Source organism: Falco rusticolus, chromosome 5, assembly GCF_015220075.1.
Source record: "Falco rusticolus isolate bFalRus1 chromosome 5, bFalRus1.pri, whole genome shotgun sequence".
Taxonomy (NCBI): Eukaryota; Metazoa; Chordata; class Aves; order Falconiformes; family Falconidae; genus Falco; species Falco rusticolus.
Window position 1 is genome coordinate 32,207,843 of NC_051191.1, and position 25,961 is coordinate 32,233,803.

At 43.3% G+C, this 25,961-nt stretch overlaps 1 protein-coding gene across 3 annotated transcripts; it reads left to right on the forward strand.

Moving 5' to 3' along the window:
• Window positions 1-3,617: 3,617 nt before the first annotated feature.
• Window positions 3,618-24,343, forward strand: E2F7 (E2F transcription factor 7). Of its 3 annotated transcripts, none has more exons than XM_037389701.1 (13): window positions 3,618-3,661; window positions 3,817-3,897; window positions 7,094-7,369; window positions 9,334-9,502; window positions 11,953-12,237; window positions 12,776-12,934; window positions 13,999-14,136; window positions 14,955-15,149; window positions 15,789-15,873; window positions 16,496-17,015; window positions 17,876-18,143; window positions 19,368-19,792; window positions 21,156-24,343. In XM_037389701.1, the coding sequence occupies exons 2-13, from the start codon at window positions 3,817-3,819 to the stop codon at window positions 21,330-21,332; spliced, it is 2,778 nt and encodes a 925-aa protein (XP_037245598.1). In that variant the 5' UTR covers window positions 3,618-3,661; the 3' UTR covers window positions 21,333-24,343. The 3 variants fall into 3 exon arrangements, with proteins under 3 accessions (XP_037245598.1, XP_037245599.1, XP_037245600.1); XM_037389702.1 differs by having other exon boundaries at window positions 17,879-18,143; XM_037389703.1 differs by lacking the exon at window positions 14,955-15,149.
• Window positions 24,344-25,961: the final 1,618 nt, after the last annotated feature.

Here is a 25,961-nt window from a genome sequence, read left to right on the forward strand (position 1 = left end):
TACACTAGTCCATGTATCATTCATAGAAAAATTATGAATAATCAGACAAGTTTTTTTGGTCCTGTAACAAAATTGTATAACAAAAACATTAAAGAACAGGCACTTGTACTTAAATTCAGCAGTCAATTTGTAAATGCCTTCCTGTCAGTTGTATTAGATCACCTGTGCATATCAAGTTAGATATAAAATAATCTTGGAGCATATTACAATATATGTGTGTATGGCTGCAATAATTAATCTTAGCTGATTAATCAACAAGCTTCTTTCAGCTGCTACAGCTAGGAAAGGAATGTAGTGTCATAGTATTATTCTGATTAACTCACATGTTTACCGGTTAAGGTTTGCATTTCACCATCAGAAGAGATTTGGTTGTTGATTTCACTGAACAAAGAACTAGCTTGTTAAATGCATTACAATAATGTGTATTGATCTTATGGAAAAAATTAGCACTGATTAACAAATAAAAAATAACATATTTTTCTTATAGATGGTCCTCACATTATGTAACAACTTAAGATTAATATGTTGATTCTGAATGTTCTCACTTCCATATTACAGAAGAGTAATTACTGTATCCAGATCACTGCCAATATTTCCCACAAATGGGGCTTCTCCAGCCTAAACACACATCATTTCCTCAGACTAAACCAGCACCCAGTGTCCCTTCACACCCACTGCAGCTCCCACAGCTGCCCATCTGGTGCTATGTCTCACTTCTCCCACCTTAGTCTATATACAGCTCATACCCCTTACTGTACCCTGTGCCAGTGTAGGCTGTAGCACTCCCCTTAAGCACAGGAGGGCTGCCTCTCTCCCTCTGACACTTTTTTTTTCTTTTTCTCTGCTTCTCATCCACACCCAGTACTCCACATACACCTTCTGGGGCTGGATTTCACCTAGCAAACAGGCTGGGCTTCCAGCCTGCCAGAGACTGGACTCAGCTGTCTCATCTTCAAAAGGCAGCAGCTTGTCCAGAACACAGCCATGACATAACTTTAGCCAGGTTCCTTCAAGTAGTAAGCAAGCCAGCTGCCAAGAATACTGCACATGGAAAACACCAGCAAAATTAAATGAAGCAGTGATTCAGCAGATGTCAAACTTGATTCAAATTAATTCTCCCTTGATGACTTGTAGGGAGCACTTTTATTTCTCTTCAGAGCCACCCTTAAGCTAAAGTAAGTCACAAGACTTGAGTGTCAATTAAGGCCACAGGTCCATTCCAGCAGCAAAATAATGGCATTACAAGTCAGTAACATCTCAACTAGATATGCCTCATTCTCTGCATAGCCTGTAACTGACGTCAACGGGCAACTGGACTTAGGCCTGCTGGGTCTCATGCCAAATTACAGATACTCTGCTTAATCACTTATAAATAAAGAGATTTCTAAGGCTAGAAGCAATTGTTGTAATGATCAAATGACCTTTTGCATGCACGTTGTATTTCAGCAAGTGATTCAAATACCGAGGTCCTCACCATCAAGCTCTTAACCAGAAAGTCTCTGTGCTAGAGCTGCAAATGCAGTTAGACCTCTTAAACTTTCACGGCATGTAATACCTTATCACAGATGTTATTAGTTGGCAACGGATACTCAGTTGCCTGTGACAGATCTAAGACAAAGGTCTGAGAATCTATTTCTCCATGTCATTTTAGTTCATGTAGACAACTAAAGGGGCCAGATGGCAATTTCATGTCACTGGGGGTGCAGCACACAAGCAGGTTCTCAGCTGCTAAACTCTCTTCTCAACTTCCTTACTTTGGTCTAGAGTTCATGCCTGGGCATGTCAGTCTACGATGCAAGATTTGTGTTTAGATTTTCCATGACTCTGCATCCCTTATGATTCTCATGAGTCTGTTTTTGAGTTACTGTGAGTGGGAGAAGTAGTAACAGTTTACTCATTACAAATGACTCTATGTAACTGCTATGGATGCAAATACATACTGAGAGACATACTTTGGAATTATGGACTTTATTTTCCTCTAGACAATAAAAAGACCAAGGCTTAAAAGTGTAAAGGGCTTTTTTATAAAGGTTTGGGGTTTTTTGTGGTTTGGTTATTGTTTTTTTTAATTGAAAAGTTTCTCTTAGAGTTTATATTTCATTCTTTTCAACAAACTGTGGTGTGCTGGAACTTGCTGAAAGGAAAAAATTAGCATAGGTTGAGAGCAAATAAATTAAAGTTAGTGCAAGAGATTTAATATTTATCTATTATCTACATCCCTATAGAAAAAAAAATCACTTTTTCTGTTCTTCACAATTAACAAATGAATATTTTTATAAATTATCAGAACTGTGTATTGGAGTTTTTCTTCTGTGACAACTCATTACTAACTCATGAGCAATTTCAGAAGGAAATCTTCCTACGACGAAACAAGATGGGAATAATGGCAGTAGCATGTCCATCATTAGCATAACAAAACAAAATCTTAAGTACAAAATCAATTTTAAAAGCAAAATTAATTACACTTCTACACAGGAAATTTCTTCAGAAAGGGTCTCAAGCTTAGAGCAATCACTTTTCAAGTCTGAAGTAGTTCTGCATAGCAGAAAGTTATTACTTTGAAAACTTTTCTACCATTTTTTTGCAACATTGTGTCTCCATAGTCAATAGGACCAATTGAAAACTCATCACTGCACAGCTCACAGGCTGCCTGGACTTCAGATGTTAACTTCGGAAAAGGCTCTCTCCCTGTTCCTCCCTTATCATGGCATACTGTGAGGTGGCAAGGGAGGGAAGATCACGGAGCAGACCGGCTCAGGGCTGGTGACAAGTTTCTTGCGCCCAGGCTGCTCCCCAAAGCGAGTGCTAGCTTCGCCTCCCCGGCAGCGGGCTCGTTTCAGGGGAGGACCGTGAAGAATCACACCCTGTTCAGGATGCCCAGGGCTGCGCTGCAGACTGCCCGCACCCAGCCTGCCGAAGGGGGCTGCCGGCAGCGCAGGCCCGTACCGAGCACCCCCGGAGGGGCAGCAGCAGCAGCAGCAGCAGGAGCCGGACTCCAGCGCCCAGCCCGCCGCCTGCCCACCCCGCTGCGGGGAGCCGCGGCAGCGACCCACGGCCCGGGCAGCTGCTCTCCACCCAGCCAACCAGCGCGGCCACCCAGCCAGCCCGACGTCGCTCTCCGTGAGCCGGGGCCGAGCGACAAAGGCTGCACCCTCCCGACGCTGCCTCAGCCCTTCCTCCCCCTGCAGGGAGGTCTCAGGACTGATCCAGAAGGCACCGGGAAAGAGGGCCCCCACCCCCCCGCTTTCCCGTCAGGAACTGGCCCTCAGCGACGCGCTCGCCCCCACAGCGGCCCGGGGGGAGCCCGGCCGCCCCGGCGGGGACCTTGCGATCCCCCCGGCCTCACCTGCTGCCCCCGCCCAGCCCCCCTCGCCCTCGGGCGCCCCTTCCCGCCTGCCAACGGCTCGCCTCGCGCTGGCGGCCCGGCGGCAGGAGGGGGAGGGGAGGGCCGCCGGCGACCGCGCTAAGAAAAGGAGCGAAACGGCCCCGCGCGGGCGGGAGCTCCGTCCCGCGCGCCGCCTGCCCGCGCGCTGATTGGCCGGCCGCGCGGCCGGGGCTCCCCGGCGGGCCGCGCCTGATTGGCCGGATTGTAAAGCGATGTCTGAGGGCGCCTGGCGGGAGCGGCAGAGCCCCGCGCCCCGGGCCGCCCGCCGCCGCCGAGGTGAGGGCGCGGAGCTACCGCCGCCGCAGGGCCGGGGCGGCTGTCCCCCCTCCCCGGCAGGGTAGCCCCGCGCTGCCGCGCTCCCCTCGCGTCTCGCCGGGGATGGGAGCGGCCGCTCTTAAGGGCCGGGCTAAAAGCGCCTTCTTGTTTTGCAGATGGAGGTGAGCGTCCTGGCGCTGCGGGACCTGGCGAGCAGCCGGCCGGGGCGGCGGGGCCGCGCCGAGGCGGCCCAGAAGGTGAGCGGCGGTGGCCAAGGGTCCGGTCTGTCCCCGGCGCCGCGGCGTCCCCGCGCGCGTTACGCCGCCTCCCCCGGTGCGGAGCATCAGGCGAAGCGCCGGGGGGCGGCCGGGGCTGCGGCGGGTTGGGCCGCTCCACCGGCCGGGGCGGGTGGGGGGCGCCCCAGGCCCCTGCGTGTAGGGGCGCAGGGCCTCGACCCGGGCGGGGGCTTGGAGGCGGGTCGGGGCGGGCGAGTGGCCCTGACCGTGTCGCTCCGGCTGCCAGCGGCAGCGCTGGGGTGCTGGCCGTTGGGCCGCCGTACCTGGCCTGTCCTGGCACGTCGGTCTGTGCAGCAGCGCCTTGCCCGTCTTGGAGCATAGGGGCTTCCGACGCTACCGTTAGGATATAAAGACAATCCGGTAAGGCAACCGTGAGTCATGCCGCCGTTGTCATTCAGTGAACGAGTATGCTTTGGCTCCCAGGGAAACGGTTTTTAGCTTTTGCTTAAGTAGAACTCGCAAGGCGATCTCAAGTATCCCAGTGGCTACCCTTGGGTAAGGTGGAGGGGGCTTTTGTACAGTCTCACCGTTCAGAAGCTAACCTACACCAGGCCCGACATGAAATGGGAATAGGCTAGGCCTTCAATCTGTTATTTAGCAGCAGTTTGAGCATGCTGATGCACGTCTGATGTGCTTGCCTTCTGGTCTGTATCCATGCAGTGGTGTTCCCAGGTCAGGAGGCTAAGCAGTGCCGCTCAGCAAGGAACAAGCTCGTTGTTCCCCTCCTACCCCACCAGCCAGGAAACAGGGTATCTAGCTTCAGGCATACCTTGCTCAGTAACGTCTCTTGAGCTAGACCCAGTTAATGACTTTCTGCCTATGCTCAGTGAGTCCTCCAAAGATGCTGTAGTTCTTGTCAGACCCAGCTCCCATTATCTCAGAGATTTGTTTCAATTCCTGCTTACATACAGAATTCACTAAGCCAGACTTTCCTGTCCTCTTGTATTTGTAAGCCATGTCTGCTTGGACCAAGGTGAATTCCATACTTCTACCAATTGCCCTTGCGGTTTTGTGGAATACAGCTAGAAGCTCATAGAGCATCACAGCTACTGAAAAAGAGGGGAGAAGGGCTAAAAGCATGCCTTACCTTAGTAGGCGATTATGACATCAGGAAACGGATCTGGAAGGTTAATAACAGACATGTGCTGATCATGTAGTGCCACTACTTTTTTTCATTGTGATAGTTGCACAAACATAAATATTTGAGGTAGTGGAACAGTAGGTTGGTTCAGCAGTCCTTGATGGGAAGGTAGACTTTCTCCTAACAGATTAAGTGTTAATTCACTGCTGTATGTGAAATTACAAGAAATATACTAATTGCCAACACCGTGTGAACATGTATTCCAAGAAGTATCATGGCCTCTAAATTGACCCCTATTTATCAGTGTAGTAAGTTATAACTGGCTGTTAATTGTAACAAGAGATATGTTTATTATATCCTTTTAGGTAATTCATAGGTGAATGTATGCAGGAGCGTTCATCAGCGGTCAGAGCACGATGCTGTTGATGTGCCAAATTAGTTTCCAGTTTGAATGCTACAGAACTGTTCCTACTAAAAGCCAGCTTCAGTTGTTATTAGAACTTCTTTCTCCTTTCTAGCTAGACCATACCTAATAAGATGATATTTGGAATCACCTATTTCAAGATCTATATCAGCTTGTGATAGCTGAATTGCTCCAAATAAAATAAGCAAATTAACTTGGGAAAGTTCTTACAGCAAACCAATAGTAACTTAACATTTTCTTTCACCCTATATTCCATTTTAGAATTAGACTTCTTGCAGCACAAAAAATACATGCTAATAACATCCAGCCTTAAATTTGTCTTGTTCAATCTTTAAAACTTTTTTTGAAAAAAATGAAGTGGTGATCTTAGTCTGAGCAAGACTTGCTCAGTTTGAGACCAACACCAAAAAAGCCATAGGTAGACTGAAGAGCTAACAACTTCAAGCCTGACTTATAGTTTAAAAGCAGTTTACTGTGGTTTTAAAGGCTTCACTTCCAATTCCAGCAAGTTGTAAGCTCTGCCAGCTTTGTGATGATAACCTGACTGCTTCACTGTCTCTCTCACTTCACTCAAGGTGCATGCAGTCATTTCAAGGGACTAAATAGAGAAACCACTGAGCCATATTAGCTGGAGTTCCAAAAAAAGTGTCCTGTTTGTAACATATTAAGGAAAATTAAATGATGGCTGGACTGTCTAAAAATAGAACATTGATCTCCCTGGGCCAAAACAAACTACAGCTTTCTGCATGGGCATTTTTGGAAGTCTTGCTCTGTGCCAAATTTAGGATACCTGGACCTCATTTTTTTTTTTTTTATATCCTGCAATGAAAGCTAATATGGCAGCCTGTTTGCACTAACAGGCTACAGTGAAGTAGTGTCTCTTGTTGATCAAAAGCAGGTCTCTCAGCTCAAGGATTACTATTGATGCTTTCTTCAGCCAGTCTCTTGAAATTAGTTGATCTATAGTGATAATTCTTGCCGTAAGAAGGAGTAAAATTTGACCCAAAGGTGAAGTATGAAAAAAGTTTGATTGCAGCTAGGGACTGGAAGGAGTTGAGCTGCATTCAAAGAATGATAAAAATCAGGTGAGAAACTAGACTTTTCCTTCTAGCAATACTTAGCTGTAGTCAAGGAATAGTTACGGAGATTTTCTCCATTGTTCTGAGGAGCAGATAGTGCAAATGCAAAACTTGCTTCACTTGCACGCAGAGTTACATTCACTTCAGTTTGATGTTTTGTGACAGTCTGAGATGCAGCCCCAGCATGGCTTTTCATTAGGAACCCTTCAAGCAGAACACGTTTTCTTTTTAAGTGTAATGTGACCAACGCATTACTTCGTTTGAATCTAATTTGGTGATTTGTGTTTGTGGGAAATGCTGTCTTGTAATAACAGTCAGAGTTTAAAAGTCCGATAAGCTGTCAGTTTGACTAGTTGACCTCAGGTTCTGTAATTCAGGGCAGTATCTCATATACACTGCCTCCAGTACAGTAGCATGTAGAATATTTTACCACTTCTAACAAAGGCAGAGCTGTGCTAAATATAAGTGGGAGTGCCAAGGCATGAGTCATTACAGTTACCTTCATAAGGACAATGAAATTGATGGTTGGGACTGTTCCTTCCTGTTGTGTCTAAAGAACTTTGTTTTTAATAGGAAAACATATTTGATCGATCCAGGATGGCCCTAAGGACTCCAATTAAGAATGAACCAATTGATTTGTCAAAGCAAAAAGGCTGCACCCCGGAAAGAAATCCAATTACACCTGTTAAGCTCATTGACAGACCTCAGCCTGATCCCTGGACCCCCACTGCTAACCTGAAGATGCTTGTTAGTGCTGCTAGCCCTGACATGAGGGACAGGGAAAAGAAGAAGGAGCTTTTCAGACATGTAGAAAACAGTGAGCAGCGTGACACACCTGATCTGTTACAGGTGAGATTAAGAACACAGTTACCTTGCGTTCATTTAGGACCAGACCTTGCTTAAGGTTGTGCCTTAGTTTTCTTCCATCTGGTCCTTCGCTTTCTATGGAAAACTGCAGAATTGTAAAGCATTCCCAGCAACAGTTGCCTACGCAGCACTGACTGAGCAGGAAGGCTTTCAAAGACCAAAAGTAACTGTCTTACTAGTAACTGACCTGAGAGCCCTCGAGAGCCTGACTATTGCTTTAAAGGACAGTCAAGGAAATAGAGCTTAAACGGTCATTTTCCCCAACTTAAGTACTTCTGACACTATTTTCTGAATTGCATTAGAAAGAAAATTGCCAGATCAATTTTAAACAGGCGTTTTCAAAATAAATTAGACAATGGGAGGGCATATTTTACAACATACTTTTGAAATCCTGTACTTTGTCCATGACAGCCCCGCAGAGTGGTCACTTGAAACCTTTCTCCCCCAGCCCCTAAACTAGTAGTCAGATGGCATGCTCAAGGAAGATTTTTACTTGCCAAGACTCAGGCAATGTGGAGGCTGATCCCTGTCCTTGCTTTAGGAAGTCTGTCCATGGAGAGGATATCGGGTTGTAATAAGCATCGTTACAGTTTTCTTCCTTCATACTTATTTCTTTTGTTTCAGCCACTGCTTTCCCTCTCCTGGATTATTTATCGTAGAATATCCTTCCTTGGTGATTTCCATGAGGGGAGGTTAGTTCCAGGGTTCTCCAGCAGAGGAGAATCGTTTGATAGGTACAGATTACAAGTGTAGATTTTACTGCATCTACAGTGACAGTAGTCTGTTCCTTTATGACTACCTAAACTGGAGAATTTTTCAAACAACTCTCTAAAGATAATTCCTAATATAACTTCCAGTAATTAAAAAAGTCAGTGTTAAAAATTAGTGGTAATGATCACTCTAAGCCACCTAAGATCATATAGCATTTTTGGAGTGGCTGCTATAAAGAGTTCAAATATTTTCTAGCTAATAAAGTTACACTTAATTTTCTCAACACAGAAAGTTAACTTACAAAAGACATGAGTGGTAACCATAAGAATACTATTATTTCCATACCATATAAAACTCAAAGAATTCAATCAGAGCAACAGCCACAAGGTCACTTAATCACAACTTACAAAGGACAGTTAAGTTCTCATAAGCAAAGAAACATGGGTTTTAACAGCTGCCATCACTCTCGGCTTTCCATTGCCAGAGGGTGAGATTTATTTTTTTTTTTTGACACAAAAGCAAACCCCCAAAGTTACCAGTGCAGAAAAATCCTCCCATCATTCTCATTTTGTAATAAACATACCTCTTCATACGTTCTTGCCATCACAGTTTTGGTGGTTTGGGTTTTTTTTCCCCCCCTTCCAGGACAGAAAGACCATAGTCAGGCCATCCTACAAAGTTCACCTAAGCTAATAGCTTGACTAAGTTTAAGGTTCGGGGACTGGGTGGCACCTTTTATAGTCTCTGAACATCATACCCCCCCCACCCCCCAGCCTGGTTTCTTATAGTTGTAGAGGCATTGGAAAGAGCAGTAAAATCTCTTGAAAGTTTTGCAGGAACTCTTCAATGGCTTGTACGTCTTCTGTTTTATTAGATCCAGAGGTGCTTCAGGGAATATACATTCTCCTCTCAAAAAGAAATATTCCTTCCATGTAGGATCTTACCATCTGCTAATCTTGACTGTTTGGTCTTACTGTTTTGTTTCCTTATGCATAACCATTATTTTATAATTTTGTAGATAAGAGTTTTTCTTTAAATACCTTGTGTGATGAATTGAGAAGAGCTTGCAAGCAAAATTGTGTCACCCAAGTGCTCTGTGCTTGCAAGGAGTCCATGATCTTTTCCTTATTAGAAAGTCCAAGCTTAAATATTGCTAACATCTGAAATATGCCTCACTTGGCTATGCCTTGATTCTAAAGCTCTGCGCTAAAGGGTTAACATTTATTTTTTGACAGTATGATATGGTAGACGACAGCACAGTTGATGAATTTGAAAAGCAGAGGCCCAGCAGAAAACAGAAAAGCTTAGGACTCTTGTGCCAAAAGTTTCTAGCTCGCTATCCAAGTTATCCGTTGTCAACAGAAAAAACTACTATTTCTTTGGATGAAGTGGCTTCAATTCTTGGTATGTATACCTGCAAAAATGGGCTAACTGATCACCTGGGGTAACCCAACAGGAAGGCTCTCAAAGGATTATCCTTCTTACAGATTACATTGAAGGTCTGCCTCTCACTGGATCTGGATGCTCTTCTAATCATACTAATCAAGAGATGGCAATGCCTAATATTCCTGAGTGTCTTTACTGCTTGATAACACTACCATTTTGAAATCTGCTTTCTGACAGTACTTTTTACTAGACAGATCTATCCTCCAGCTGTTTACCAACTCTGCTTTCTTGAATTTTCTGTTTGCTGACCACTGAAGGAGTTAGGAGTTACAAACCCTCTGAAGGAGGACTTATAAACAACAGCTTTTGTCAAAATGAAATGTTTGGGGAAAGAACTGCAAACTAGTAGGTGTTAGGAAATCACCTGTGTTTACTGCCTGACTTCAGTAACGTGTAGGCGTGGTTTCTTCCAAGATCTCATGGTTCATCAGGGTTATCTTAGCTTTAAATATTGTCTTGTGAGGGGAGCTTGTCAGAAGACCTGTAAGAGTAGAATGAGAAAATGTGTTGTATTGAGGTGGCAAGAAGGTATTGAGTAGTCTATTTGCTGGGTCTGCTGTTAGGTTTGGTCTTAGTTAAAAGATTAATGAAATATCTGAGAGAAGCAATAAAACTTGGAAGAGAGAACTCAGCCAGGTCACACCAATAACAAAAAGATCTATGTCCTTGGAAAAGTTGCCTTTTAGCTAGGAAGGACTTTATAAAATCAGACTTAAACTAAATAAATACTGTATGTATGTTTAGAACTCAGGTATTTAACAGAAAGAGGTAGCAAAAATAAATGTATTTTTAGGGGAAGAAAGGGAACAGAAGAGTTATGTCCTCTGTGGCTCTTAGCAAGGACTGCTAAGAAAGTCCTTGAAATACTTATTTATTTGCCTTGGTATTTTGGTATTGGGAACTGGAAATAGGAGAGAATTTGGATGAAGTAAATAGTTAAATAAATTACTTTTAAAATGAATTGTTCTTTCAGATTTTGCAGTTACTCCTTTCTGTGTTTGCATGAGATGCCTATGCTCCAACCTTGTGTAGTGCTTTATTCTGTGTTGGGATTGGCATTACCTTGCTTTCCTAAATACTAGAAATTTTGTTTGGAAACACTGTTGGGGATTTTACCTCCCAGAAGTGAGTGTATTTGTTCTTCTCCCTTTGTTTTTCACTTCCTTCCTTGTCTGTATCCACTTGCTTCAGGGACCACAAAACTATTCACTGCTGATGTTGCTGCTTTCTCTGTAACAAATCATGGTTGTAATATAGCTTTTACTACATACGTATATTGCTTTGTTCACTGAAGATCTATGGAGAGACCACAAAGGGAGCTGTGCTGCTGGTGCCTGACGGACACCAGGATATATGTAGCACTCCTGTTTTTTTGGAGTATGTTCATTTCAAGATCTCCACACACTTGGAAATACTCATGAATTGTTTATCCTAATATCCATTTGAGGCTGGTAAGTATTATTCATATTATCCAGATGGGCAAACAGATGCCTCAAGGCCTTGCCTTCCGCAGCAATGTCTTTCAAAACATTTCCCTTTGGCTAGCTCTTGTTCTGCTCAGCTGATGTTAACTGTTCTGGGATTTCTGATGTAGCTGATGCCACCAGCGTATAGTGCACTGTGTTAACATATAACAGCCATGCTTCAAACAGTGCTGGACACAAGTATTTGGGAGCAGAGCTGCTGGCCTATTCATATTCTGTCCCCAACCTTGCTCATGTCAGTCAGGTTGAACCCAAGTTGGACTTATTTCATAGGTTTCCCATTCATGCAAATCCAGCCAGCACCAAGGGCTCATTTCTACTGCATTTGGGAACAGTGGGTCTCATTCTCCACTGCTTTGCACCTTGTGAAGCCTTTGACGCTCCTTTGCATGGTATGTGCTTAGCCATCAATTGTGCCATTGGAAATGCAAGTGGAGGACCACACTCCTACTGGTGCCTGTAGGAGCAGGCTTTTGTATCTACCCTGTGTCAGTGCCAGGCTCAGACTCTTGCCCTCAGTTACACACAGGCTTGTATACAGGTACATGTCTGAGCGCTGAAGCTCTCTGACAAAAGAAGGGCCCAAGTGCTCTGAAAAGCTCAGGGCAGTCCAGATAGGTCTGACTGAGTAGGGCTGGGCAGACTGCAATCAGTTCTTCTAAATACAGTGCTTTAAACTGAAACTATGGCTGGGCCAGTAGTTAAAAAAATAGACAAAGCATCATACCATGGGCCTAGCCATACATGTCAGTTTTTAATTGTGCAGTTATGGATGGATCTAATGTAATGTGTCCAGGTGAACAGTGAAAAATAAAGTTGTGAACACTCAGAGAACAGCCTGTTCTTTGTTTTGTTTTGCTGAAAAGCACAGCAAAAGTAGATGAGTATCTGCCTTTTTTTTTTATCTGCCCCCCTTAAAAACAGGAGTTGAGCGGAGACGAATTTATGACATAGTGAATATCCTGGAGTCATTGCAGTTGGTTAGCCGTGTGGCCAAGAACCAGTACTGTTGGCATGGCTGGCACAACCTCAGTCAAACTCTGAAAATGCTTCAGGAAGCAGGAGAGCTGCAGTATAGAGAGCTAATGACCTTCTTCCAGCATAAGGAGCAGGACTTGGACTACAGATCTGGAGTACAGAAAAAGGAAATTATTCCAGATTCTCAAGACAGACCATTACTGGACTTTTCAGAACCAGACTGCACCTCTGGTAAGAGAACTAACGTGTGTGATGTGATACACAGACACAAATCTCTTTCACCAGTTAACTATGTGACTTTAAATGAAGTAATAAAAAATTATTCTTTTTTTAAAAAGTGCTGAATTCACCATTCACATTCACACCATTCACACATAGGAGACAGAATTCTTCCTTCTATCCTGTCCCTAGCATTCTGTCCCCACCAGTACATGACAGTAAATGATTATCCAGACAGAAGTTGCCATCTTCCATCTGTCCCCTGTTTGCACATTGCCCGTATAATGCGTAGCGGTTTGAGTTACGAAGTCCATTGGAGTCACAAAATTAGAGTGGTGCAGAGGTGTGTAACATAGCATAGAATCAGCTTTGGAATCTGACTTTCTAAAAGCTATTCCTGCGTGCTTTAATTTATATTGCTTTTCAAAAGATATCTGCTTCCTGACAAGGAAATGCTTTACCCCTTTTGCGTGTGAGAAACCTACTTGCTAGTTTTCTGGCTGTGATGGATGATATATGCTAAGAGGCTTGGGTATTATTTGTAACACAGCATCTGCAAACAGCAGAAAGGACAAGTCATTGCGGATTATGAGCCAAAAGTTTGTCATGTTGCTCCTTGTCTCCAAGACCAAGATAGTAACTCTGGACATCGCAGCAAAGATACTGATAGAAGAAACCCAGGATACAGTGGACCACAGCAAATTTAAAAGTAAGCTGGCCGTTGAGAGGCAAATCAGTCTATAAGTGAGTAAAGAAAACAGGGGCATGTTTGGACTGACACCGCTAGGTAATGACAACAGCAGGTCAGGTCTTTTGCTGCAGTCTGGTTTGGGTGGTTTTTTAGTTGCAAATGCCAGTTTGTGAAAATAGGGTGGGGAAGAGTCAATTTGACAATTATGTTCAAGTTTTAGCTTCAGAATGGAGAATTTTTTTTTATTTGAATTTTTTATTGTCCTTTAACCTTGTTCCCTGTACTGTTCTGAATGACATTTCAGAACTCATGTAAATTAAATTGCATTATATTAAATAATATATTTATCTTCTTCACTGGAGAAATGTTACCTCTTCTTTTTACCCCAGAAATCTTTCACAGCTGGATGGCACAGTTTGCTTTTTAGTTAGTGGGGGTTAGTGCTTCAATCCGTTGAACAACATGGAAAATCTCAGCATTAGTAAATAATTCTTCTAAAATGCTTCTATTTTAAGTCTTTAAAGTACTTTTAAGGTAAAGTACTTGCACTTCAGTCTTAAAATTCTATCCCAAATACCAGGAGGAATGTGAGGAGTTTAGCTGGGCAACCTGTGGGTATCATACTCAGCTCAAACATGTTATTTATTGGAGTCACAGAGGTTTTTCTAAGAGTGTTACATTTTTAAGATGATAAATATGTCTTCTTATGATCAGCTCTGCACTCATGTGCCTCTTGCCCCCAAAAGCTTGTCTCTACCCGACATGGAGTTAGCTGCCTTTTTTGGGCAAGTTGGTGATGTAGTCACTCCCTAACCCATTTTCATCAAAATGAGGTAGGTGAGCTTAAATCTGAGCAACTAAGGTGGATGAGCAGCTAAGATGTGAAGAAGCAGTGACAGGCAGGTGGGAGATGGCAATGGCAGGCCTCAAAAGAGGTGGCTTAAGTCCATCCTAGTTTCATTTTACCCACCCTGTTTATGAAAGCTATGGTGATATTCTGGAATTAAGTTGCCATGTAAAATATGTACAGTGTGCATGCATTGTAAACATGACTGTCTGACATTTCTGGCCTTTCTTGTTAGCAAAGGTACGAAGACTGTATGATATCGCCAATGTTCTCACCAGCCTAGGCCTCATCAAGAAAGTTTATGTCACAGAGGAACGAGGACGCAAACCAGCCTTCAAGTGGATTGGGCCTGTAGAATTCCCTGGAAAGACTGGTAACTTGTGTACCTGCATCTCTCTTCTTTTTGGTTTGTTTTGATAATCCTTCCCAAGTGGTAAAAGGTTGTTTTCAGTGTGTAAAGAATGGCTCAGCATTCATTGTCCACCCTGTGATTATTGAGCTGGCCAGAAGCTCAATATCTGCTCGTTAGACTTTATGCTCAAGGGCTGGAACTGTAGAGGGGTGCTGAAGAATACTGTGTCTTGCTGGTATTTTTACACTAGCTTACATAATTGTGTGAATAACTGAATTGTAAAGCAATGGCAGATAACGTCTGCATGTCCAAATCTGGGTCCACAGCTTTTCTGGGTTGCCAAATCTCAACAATTCTGTCATAATTAGAGAATTCATTTATTTGTAAGGGGACTTATCAAGGTAGAGCAGGGCTGTTTCTTGCATACATCCCCTCATATAAAAGGTTTTTCTGCCAAGGAGGCCACAGTGGGCCAGAGCATTTCAGTAAGCTGCTGATTCTTGGCTAAAGCCAGAGGAAAGGGAAGCCCTTTGGTAATATATTTGGGTCATGCCAGTGCCTGGAAAAATAAAAAGTGAAGAACAGTGTTAATGCCACCCATTCTCTTCCTGGCTACACACACCAGTGTAGCTGCTGCTGCAGCTGCTGTGGAATGGAAAGGAGGGAAGCCCTTATCTTGTCTGCTGGTGCTTATTGAGCTTAGGTCTGCTTCAGGGTTATGGGGTTTGAATGGTTTAGAGTTACCTCTTCTCTCATGGCCAAGTTCAGTAACATGGCAGAAGCTTAAATGATGAGCTGTGTTCCCTAAAGGGCTGTTGTACAAAATTATGTTCCCATAGATGAGCTGAGAGGGAATAGCCCAACATCTGATCCTCTGCCAGGGACACAGAGAGAAGCCTGTGCCCTGTATCAGATGTGTGCTACTGGAAAGCAGAGGTTTACACGTCACGCTTCATTTAATGGCATGCAGCCTTGTGAAGGGAGCAGAAGGAAGGTCAAATCTGATCCCACCAGCCAGCGTCGGGAGAGGCAAGGTAACTTCTAATGAAGCATGTTCTTTTGTATCCCACTGGATCTGGCCAAATGTGGGCCTACCAATCTAAGGCACTTGATTGAGCCAATCAACCTAATTAAATATGTGAAATACCCTCGGGAGGTGCCTATGTTTCTACTGTCCATGTGATGAGACTTGTGTTGGACCCTTCAGTCAGGCAGCTAAAGTTAGGTGAGATAAACAGGCCATACTGCCTTGAATCTGCAGTTTGTTTTCTGGTAAATGTTTTTGTTCGTCGCTAACTGCAACTGTGCTATGGCTTCTTCTGTTAACATTTGGTATAGATAAAGAAAGATTTTTTTAGCCACAAAAGCTTGCTTTATTTTATGGTTCCTAATACAGTGGAATTTACTGTAACAATCTAATGGATAGCTGTTTAAAAAGATAAAGCAATTACAGGGCTTTTCACAGTTCCCTCATAGGAAATTATGATGTCGAGCACCTCTCCAGTGAGACTGAGAGTTTTGAGTGTCTTGCAGGTTCTGGCTCTAGGTGGTTAGTGGATGTTATAAAAATGTGCCAGGATAGAAAAATTATACCAATTATTTTATATGGCCAGTATCAAAATATGCTTGGTAAACCTATCTATTATTAATTGAATGCTTCTTTGTTCTTTCAGCCTGTATTGTGAATTCAGATGAATATTGCTCCAAAATGATAAATCTAGCAGCTGTCCGTAGGCAGAAAAGAGAGGAAGATGCTAGGTAGGTTGGTCTTAACTCCTGTCCAGTTTCAGCTTCATGCCTGTCAAATTTAGTTCAAGGCTAGATGCCATTGATGAGACAGAGAATGGTCAGGAAGTCTTGTTATTACTATTTTAATGCTGGTAGGTCTCAGAGTGACTTGCCTTTTTTTTTTTTTTTCCCATGATCAGTTTATTCCCACCTGTACTTGTACCACTGTTGTTGTTTAGTTTCAGTAGTTCTTCATCTCATGTGTGTTAATATAGGTCATCCCTGCCTCCTTTGACCTGTTGTTTAGGTAGGCTGAGTAAATCATAATTCCATGAAAGAGCCTCTCTGTCCTATCAATGGGTCTTCTCTACACCTATCCTAATTTGAATTTATTTGTGAATGATTGACTAGTGAAGTGCAACTGAAAGAGTTCTTTTGCCAAAAACCTGAGAAGTTTGCTTCTGTATAATTAGGAATAATAAAAAGTAACCTTCCTTGTCAACTATGTAAAAGTAGTAGGTTGCAGTGGCGGGTGGTGGTGGGATTTTTCCACATTTATGTCCCACAATGTACCTGTTTACTTTTAAGGATAAAATAGGGGTTTAATTTTGGACTAAATGTTTTTCCTTTTTTCATTACTTTTTTTTTTTAGAAATAAGGCTTGTGCCACAGAAACGATAATAAATTCAGCAGGAAACCCAAGCATCATGTCACCTCTCTCTGTTCTTCCAGTTCTTGGGGACTCTGATTTTTGTGTTAACCCTTTGCCTCAGGCAGTTTTCCCTGTGGTTCAGGCAGATGTGCCAAGCCTTTCGCTGCCAGATGGCATCAGCAGCCAAGCTCCACATCCTTCCACACAAGCAGCCTCCAAAACAGAAAATGGAAAACCTACCCTGCTCCCCCACCAATCCTTCCTGTGCTTCCCTTCTTCATCCCTTTTTATGTTGTGTGGTGGTCTTCAGGAAAATAACTTGAAGGAGACCCTGCCCACCACAGGAGACATGGGAAACAGGAGTGCAGAAGCTCAGGCTGCTATACCTCCAACTGTCTGCCAGAAACGCAGTTCCCACGAGTGCTCATCGCCCTCTGCACCTGTAGATGATGAAGAGCCAGCTGCTAAAAAGCAAACCACGGAGGAGAGTGATCTGCCCCTCTCACTTGTAGTGCCTAAGGTAAAGGAGTGAATTTCATTATCACTTAGGCTTCCTGTTAACTAGAGAAGATTTTTGCCCAAGACAGTTTTTTTAAAAGTGAAAATTCACGACACCACTCTTGTTGCAGATACAAATTCTGCTTCTCACACCTTAATAAAATTCTAAGGGGGTTGTGTCAGGAAGTGTAGGCATTAGCTGGAAGATGTTTTCACAGTACCAGAGGAAAATGGACTGTGATTGCTTTGCATATGATGCTCAGCTGTTTTGGGGAATTAGTGTCCTGATCAAACAGTCTGCCAGAGAGGAAGAAGAAATCGATGTGACTATTACTCATTTTCCCCTGTTAGCTTTGCCTTTCCCAGACAGCAGCAGTATTGCTTACTCCACTGAGCTATAGCGTATGTGATTTGTACTTCCGCCTACTCTCTAGCCTGAGTCCCCCTCTCTCTCAAGCCCAGTGTTGCCCACAAGCAGATTGGTGAGAGAAGGATGATGGTGAAGGTGAAGTGCAGCTATTTCAGGGTTCTCTTAACTACTGAAAATAGGAGTCAGGCTGAAAGTTGTATCAGTGTTTGAATATAAGCCATTGGAAACAGGTGTTTTTCCTTGTCAATAAAAAATGAATCTCCAAGTTCAGGTGTTTCTTATCTAGTATCTCCAGGTACTGAAAGTGAACTACAACACAGGGCACAGGCATCATTAATATGGCTCTTCAAACCCTCAAACAAAATCTTTAACTTGATGACTTGCTAATCAGTTTTGTGCTGCTCCTTTTTGCAGATGCACATTTTACTCTGTAGCTGAGGATGGTGCATGAGAGACATTGCACTGTTGTATTTCAGTTTGGACTCTTCATCTCCCCTTTTGTTTTTGCTTAGAAGCCTTTTGAGTCACTGAAGGCAGACTCTACCCCAGGAAGTGGCTGTACTTCTGCTGTACATCTAGAAGCTTTTCATCTTGACCTCACAAGCCCTGCTGCTCCAGAGGCTGCAAACAAGGAGTCTACTAAGCCTTTAGGTTCTGAAGAGCAAGAAGTACTGTATCAGAATAAAGACCCTGATGAACCCTCTCCAGGAAAAGAGCACATGTCTAAAGAAAATGCCAGTCAGCCTTTCCTACCACAATATCTTTATGTTCAGCCTACTGGTAAGGACAGCCATGAGATCTAGAGACACACAAATTGTGCATCTGTTCACTGAGCAAATAGGGAGACCTATGGATAGGTGAATAAGTCTGTTTGGCACAAAAGATTGCTAGCAGTTCTCTGTAGTAGTTGTATAGCTCTGCATTCTCTTGACTTCAGGTGAACTGTTGCTTCTCTGAAAATGCAGGCATTTTTCTGAGATTCCCAGACATTAACAGAGGTTAATAATGTGGGTTTTGCATGCTTGAATTACGTGCAGCAAAAAAGACGCCTATCCAGCATTTAAAACTCAGATGAGCTGAAAGTCTAGGTTTCGCAGTAAGGCAGCCAGAATAGTGCAACAGCATCCCCCTGAGTGGGTGAATTTAGTCATCTACAGACTTTGTACTGTCTTGTACATGCACCATCAGGATAACCCCACAAAATCTGAGGCACTGGGAGTGTAGCCAGGCCTGCTCATAGGACACAGTAGGGATGGAAAGGAAGCAGCTGAAAATATCACAGGAAGATTTCATGCTCACTGCTTTTTGTGCTTGTGTGGAGTGGGAGACTGCTTTGTGGGAACAGGATACATGTGGCATGTTTCCATGACTACTGCTTTAGTATTTAATTCACTTGTGGCACAGAGTGGGATCTATGGGATTTCACTTAGAGGGTGGAGATGCTCAGTTTGAAAGTGTTAATCCTGGTGGTTTAGGAGGTTGCACAAACTGGGAACCAGAGCAGCTTCGGTTTCAAAACAGTATTTCAGCTGTTCTTAGGAAAATGAGTGTCTGGGGTATATCTTTGTGGGTGTTTTCCATTTGTTGAGGGGGGGGGGGGTTGTCATTAAAAACAGTGATTACGTTTTCATATAGCAGAGGATATTATTATTGTTAGGAAAAAAAGTTTGTTTAACCACAGTGTTGCTTGAAACTGAAGTTAGAAGCAGAAAACAGGAAGGTGTGCAGTTGGTACTTAGCATGAACAAAGTAAATGGATGCACATGCAGTGAACAGGCAGTAGGGGGGGAGATGGAGGAAGGTAAGGAAACGGAGCTTGGCAGAAGAGTCATGGGTTTGTGACAGTTTTCTTCCTTTTTTTTTTTTTTCTTATTTTTGTCAGTTTACTTCCTGGGCAACCTCTTTCTTTGTTGTCGTACTTCTTCCCTGCTCTAGATGAAGTTATAATAGCTTAATTCCAATTTTTCAGCTGTATTAATGCTTTGCTTTCTCCCTTTGGTTTAGGATTAAGCAGTTTTAATTTCCTGTTCTCCGCAAACCAAGCCCCTGGTGCCATCAGCCTGACTGCAAACCAGTTGTCTTCTCTGAGCGTGCCCTGCATTGTGGTGCCATCAGCAGCCTTGACTTCCTTCCCTCTTGTCTGTTCTCCCACAATCACCAGTCCTCTTTCCCCGGTTCCTGATGGCTCCTTCTCCGCTGCTGCCTCTGTGAATTTCAGTATGCCCAGCCTGGCATCAACAACACCTGTTTTCATAGGCCCCACGGCAGTAGTCGCCCCCAAGGTCTCACCTGCACCTTTGGGGGATCTCCAGCAACCAGTTCACCCTGCTCTGCACCTGAGTCCTGTGCTTGCAAGATCTTGCAGTGGTGTTGAACTGGACTCCCCTGTGCGTATGGGGCATCCAGTGACCATTCTGAAGCTGCAGCAGGTAAGAGTGAAAGGTGGTTAAGTAACAACGAAACAGCCGCGCCAGGTCCCTGGGCCTGAAGGCAGCTTGCGCTGCAGGCTGGTGCTGGTGTGTCAGTGGTGGGTTAGCACACCGGGAGCTGGTGTCCTCCACTTTGTATGTGTGTCTGTCCGTAGTGGTGGCAGAGCTTAGGACAGTGTTAAAGATTATAGCCCAGCTTAGCACGTCTAGTCCTGAATGATGAAGTGGTGAGTTTTAAAAATCTTCCATGAATTTTAAAATTGTAAAAATCTTAATCTTGAAAAATCTTACAGGAATAGAGAAAAAGTAGGTTATGGGGTTCCCCCCCCCCCAAAAAAAAATTGAAGTCGTTATTTTTTCTCCATTTGACACTATCATTGCTTGTTATGCAGTGGCTACAGAAACACATTAGGAGGACAGGAGGATTGTTTGTCATAACTCAGGAGTCAGCTGGCTGCAACACTGCTCGGGTAGTAGTGTCCTGGGTTACCTCCTCACTCCCGTTCTGATCTCTCTTAACTAAATAATGGAAAAGTAATATCAGCATGGGGGAAAACAATGGCTCTTGTGGGTTTTGTTGATCTTTTTTTATAAAGATATTTTTTTAAATCTACCACAGAAACAGACTTTTGGAGTAAAAAAAAAATGAGAAATTCAAAGGGACTTATTTATCTGAAGTACAATGAGTGACATAAAACAATCATGTCACACTATATTACCTGGGTCTTTACAATTATTAGCAATATTAGCAGTGACGTTTTGGCCCTACTTTAGCTTACATTCTTAAGTCTGTGATTTGTTTTCCTGTTGTCTAATGTGGTGACAAATAGACTGAGCTTTTGGAAGCTTTATGAGTGTTACTTTATGTATATCTTGTTCAGATTTTAGAAAAAGGCTGTAATAGAGACTGGCAGCCAGTCTGATTACGGATACTAACATTAGAGGTTACAGTAGAGTGGCACTAAAAAGAAAAGTGGTCAGGATTTAGGAGACTAATATTATATCTGTTTTAATGCTAACAAATAACAAAATAACATCAAGGAAGGGAAAGAGCCATTTAAGCTACAGGACAAAATTGGCGTAAGAATGAATGAGTATGAACTAGGCATGAATACATTTAAGTTGGAAATGAGATAGAGGCTTTCAGCTTCCAGCAACGGTGTACTGGCAGACAGTTCCAGAACAAAAAGCAGGGGCAAAGCCCATAGCTTTTCATGTGGAGCTTTTGAAAAGATGTGTGACGTGGTTCCCTACAGTAGCAAGGCACAGGGCTTAATGTCTACGAGCTGTCTTCTGTTTGCGTGCTTGCATGTAGGCTTTGAGAGAACCCTACTGAATCACCTTGGTTTTGTTTCACAAATAGCCTTTGTCAACTCCCCTCACTCCCAAGAGCATTCGTCCTGCATGTCACGAGGCATTTTTCAAAACTCCTGGAAGTCTTGGAAACCCTGTTGCATGGAAGAAAAATGAAGGCAACCAGACCAGAATTGCCAGCTCTGTGCAGAGGAGGCTGGAAATCTCTGGTACTAGCCCTGACTAACTCCACTCGGTGCAAAGAGCGGGCAGATTGTCCTGAGACCCTGTATCAATCACAAGAGAACAAGTTCTTACCTGACATTATAATGTCATCCCTTTTGGCATGCTTCCCCACTACATTCACTCACCGGTTCTGTTAACCACCTTCACAAATCATCCCTGGTACTGAAAACGTTTTACTGAATTGTTCCTTCAGTACTGATTGGAATTCAGATGCTGTGCTTCACACGGCCTTGTAGGCATCAAATTGTATTTGTGGTTTTAATCTGGAATATTCTCCTTATTGCTATGAGGAGATGTAAACAGATTTACCCCAGGGGTTATTTATTCATGGTTTTGAGTAAGATGTCTAGCACTAACCTGGAGTAAGTATTTTTTAAGTTATTTTTTTTATTGCGTGTACTCTACTTACCCTGAGTAAATTGGTGGTAAAAATTATAAACTTTTGCAGCTGTGAAAGCAACTGCTTCCTTGGTTCCAATATGTCAAATCCTGCCTCTACAGTGCAGCTTCTTGCTATTTATTTTGTACATTGGAGTGGGATATAGTACAAAAAAAAAATTTTTGCCACTTGAGAATAACAGATTTTCTCAGGATAGGATTACTTGAATGTCAGTTGGTTGTTGTACAATTTGCCCAGCACTTGTGGTTAGAAAAACCTAATAATAAAACAAAATGATTGAATGTATACATGTGAAAAATATTAAGACCAAAATAACTGTGAATGTTAACATTTTTATAATTGTGTTAATGAACTGTATTAGTCCTTGGAGTTTGTCTTTTTTTAACTCTGAGCAAAATGTACAAGTTAGATGTAAAGAATACAAAACCTGATTCCTTAATTAAGTTTGACAAAGTAATTTGAGAGTGACAAGCCACCGAGAGAGCTGTGCTAAGATTTCATCTCCCATTTAAATATACAGTCTAGACTTTATGACCAAGGAACACTGGTAAGTCATTAACCACATGACTAGATTCAGTCTAACCTGAGTCTACTTAAGTGCCTACTTAGCGGTTTACTTAAGTCTACCTAAGGGTATGTACTTAAATGCCTGACTCTTAATTTACAGGAATTTCTTAACTAGTTAATAGTGCATGTGAGCATACTTGGAAGACAAGGGAGATCCCATCTTTTGACACATATCTATCTAAATGATAAAAAGAAGCTGAAAAGAGCAGGAGCCATGAAATTTGGAAGTGGGAAAAAAATTATTTGTATTCCTTAGAAGATGAAAAGGAAGAAAAGACTTAACACTTAACATTCAGGGTCCTCAAATGATGGTGCTATTAATAATATAGGACATAATTTTTAAGTGTTAATGCTCTTACGCTTGGGTATGTTTTTACTTGTGTAGCAATCTGCAATAAAATTTGTGCAGTTTCCTGTTTGAAAGACAGAAAGTGTTGCTGTCAATACCACATGACTCTGAATTTTTAGCAAACATAAGGCCAGAATTATCAGCTCTTCTCTCATTAGTACAGGTACTGGTTTTCCAAGAGTAGATACACTGTTCGATGTGCAACTCTTGGTCAAGGGAGGCTAGGACTTTGTGCGGGGGTTGGGGATTTGATGAGGTTTTTAATTTTTATAAGTAAATATATTATGAAAATGGAATTTAAGGAAGAATTTTAGTGAAGCTGTGAGTTTGAGTAATGTGGCCTTATCTTAGAATAGACCAATAACAGCCTTTTAAGGAGGGGTGGTTAGCCCTCGCTGAAAGAAAATCTATAGCAGAATTATCATAGGAAACTTCAGGGTTGGTAAAGAGAAATCAGACTGCTAAATTTTAAGGTGGGTTTTTTTTTCTTTTTAATTACACTACAGTTGTGAAAGTTTACAACTTTGGCTTCTGAATCATGCTTGTATGCCCATTTAAATTAATTTCACTTTGAAAAGCAATGTGTAATTGGCACGGTGCTGACCCTGCACTTCTGCTAGCATGCATTTGTTGGATGGAAACAGGCTGCTAGAGTTCAGGATGACTCAGTTCTTCAAACCTTGTCTTTTCTATTCCCCTCTAGTATGGTGCAGCCTTTTAGTGAAATGGCAGCTGGGAGCAGAGGAGGATTAGAGCTAATACTGGCTGTTCGCTCCTGTTGAAGCATCATTGCAAAAATTGCCTTTTTGTCAGTAATGTTATTCTGGGCCATAACTAACCTAACGATACTTGAAAATGCAGGGACTGAAAATGGATCTTAAGTTTTTAGTTTCTGCTTCCAGTTTTGAGTTTGTGTAAATACAGCAGGTCTGGAAATGAAGATCAACTCCCTCATGGTCAAAGCTGTTCAGTGGGTCACGGTTGTGAAAGCAGACTTGGGCCTGGGCAAAGAAGGGGATTGATAATGCTGTCTTGCTTTTGGCCATGCGAAAGCCTCACTAAAATAGGAGTGGGGCCACCAAAGTGGTCGGGTGGCAGAGGGATCAATGCTGCTTGCGGTACCCGAGCTGTTGAGCTAGACCAGTGATGGGGAAGGGGCTGGTTGTCAAGAGGGAATGAGTTTACCTTTCCTATCTTTATCTTCACGGAAAGCTAAGAATTAAAATAATAAACTAAGACCAACTTGTCAGCAAAGTAGCTTTGGAAGAGCAGAATTTGTATTTGCGCTGAGGCAAAGTGCATAATCAGGATGTTCTGCAGGGTTTGTGAAACTTCTCTGTCCCAAGACAGTTGCTGAGGAGGATGAGCATATAACTTATACTTGAATCTACCTGCCACGTTTACATTTCTGATTGTCTTTTGTAAATTGGTGCTATTTCTGTATTTAAAAAGCTGTTTTTTTAATGTAAAGCTGCTTCCAGTTTGTATCTTTGCACTGCTAGTTTAATATAGATATTAATTTTATTGCTGTTTATAACTGTTCTTCAGTGATTAGGCATCCTGCTTTTCCTGCTGTCTAGCCATCTTTTTAGCTGTCTGCATATAGCTTTGCTCCAGTCACACTGTTGGGTTTAATTTTTTTATACTATCTTTTAGCAAAATAATAAACTCTTACAGAATAAAAATGGAATTAAAAGAGCGGCTCAGGCTGTGATTTCAGTATGGAGAACGCCCTTGAAAAGAAACATCCACCCACCGCTCATCCTGATGAGCAGTCCCTGTTGGATGTGAGCACCGAGTGAGTAGCAGAGGACGACAGCTTGCCACAGCAGCTCTTGCGCCTGGCTATTTTATGCAGCATGGGCGCAATTCCCACTCCAGCTGATGCAGGCACAGGAACCAGTGCACTGCAAACTGGCACTTGAAGTCCTGGAGCTGGCCAGGGGAACACCCCATGGCCTCAGCGCAAACGCGCGGTGGCGGTCCCCAGCCCCGCCACCGTGGGGGCCCATCCCACCGCCACCGCGAGGGCTGCCGCGGGGCGGCCGTCCCTCGGCCCAGCTCCACAGGATGGCAGCAGCTGCCTGCCCGACTGCCGGCCGCAGCACCCAGGAGCAAGGCAGGCCCTGTCGCAGGGGCTGGTTTCCCACAGACAAGCTGGCATTTGCTTGTGCGTGCTTATTAACCACCAACCACTCGTAAAATCTAGAGGTGGAGAATGCAGCTGTAGCCCTGTCTCCCTTTCTCTTCCCTAATCACATACACACACACACAAGACACAACTTGACCCAAACCCGAGTTTGCTCCCGTTAAAATTAATAGCAGGTTCACTACTGATTTCAGCAGGCCCGGTATCACCCCCGTCCCTACTGCGTAATTAAAGAGACATGGGTTAATGTTCTGTGTCACAACAATGGCTGCAAAATGTCTGTGGGTTGCGACTGGCCAAGTTCCTCAGACATGTTTCTAAAATGAAAACTCAGCAGCTCCCTCATTTTGGGGATTTTTTTGACCTGTGACTCCAGCAATAATATCCTTCCCTTTCAGCTGACAGAGGAAGGATAAGGTTTATAAGATATTAATACAGTATGAGATTAATAAGGTAAATACAGTATGAGAAGCACTAACAAGGCCTAGCCCTGCTCCAGCTCCACTGGCAGGACCATGGTCGTCATTTCCTTACAGAGGAGTGGGGCTAGAGCTTATAGCAGTTCTTGTCCTCGCTGGTGCACTTAAAACTCCCCCTTTTGAAGTACAAAACAGAGGGGAGCACCAAATTCCTCCTGATTTAATTCTCTGTAAAAAGGGAAAACTGAAAGTAGTGGATTGTGGATGGATGTCTTAATGCTCCACAGCCTGGGCTGGGCAGTCCAGAGCCAAGTGGCAGACAAAAATAACCCTGTGATGCTGGAAGGTGCTGAATGCTGCCAGCAAACCTGGTCAGAGGCAGGAGCAAAAGGGAAGCCTCCAGCAGGCAGCAAACAGAGCCTGCTCCTGCCACATCCAGGGAAGTAGGTCTTCACCAGCTGTCTTGGTGAACAAGGAGGTTTTCTGAGTGGTGTTTGGGACATGGCAACACTTTCTCCTTCCAGCCCAGGGAGTTCCTGAGCAAGGCTCCTTGGCCTGCATAATAATTTAAAATTTAATAGCTCAGGATGTAAAGAGGTGAAAAGAAAGTCTTCACACACAAATCAGGCAAATTTAAGACATGCTGACTCTCATCCTCTGAGAAGATCCATGTGGGCAGTAAGCCTTAACATCCAGGTTCTTTCTAAATTAATTTATTGCGCCAGAAATGCATTGAGAATTTAGGA

Excerpts from the sequence above, each read along its gene's own strand:
- E2F7 (XM_037389701.1), top strand. The coding sequence starts at position 3,817 with ATGGAGGTGAGCGTCCTGGCGCTGCGGGACCTGGCGAGCAGCCGGCCG. Across the intron at positions 12,935-13,998 it reads GGACCACAGCAAATTTAAAA|CAAAGGTACGAAGACTGTAT; the intron begins GTAAGCTGGCCG and ends CTTTCTTGTTAG. Across the intron at positions 14,137-14,954 it reads AGAATTCCCTGGAAAGACTG|ATGAGCTGAGAGGGAATAGC; the intron begins GTAACTTGTGTA and ends ATGTTCCCATAG.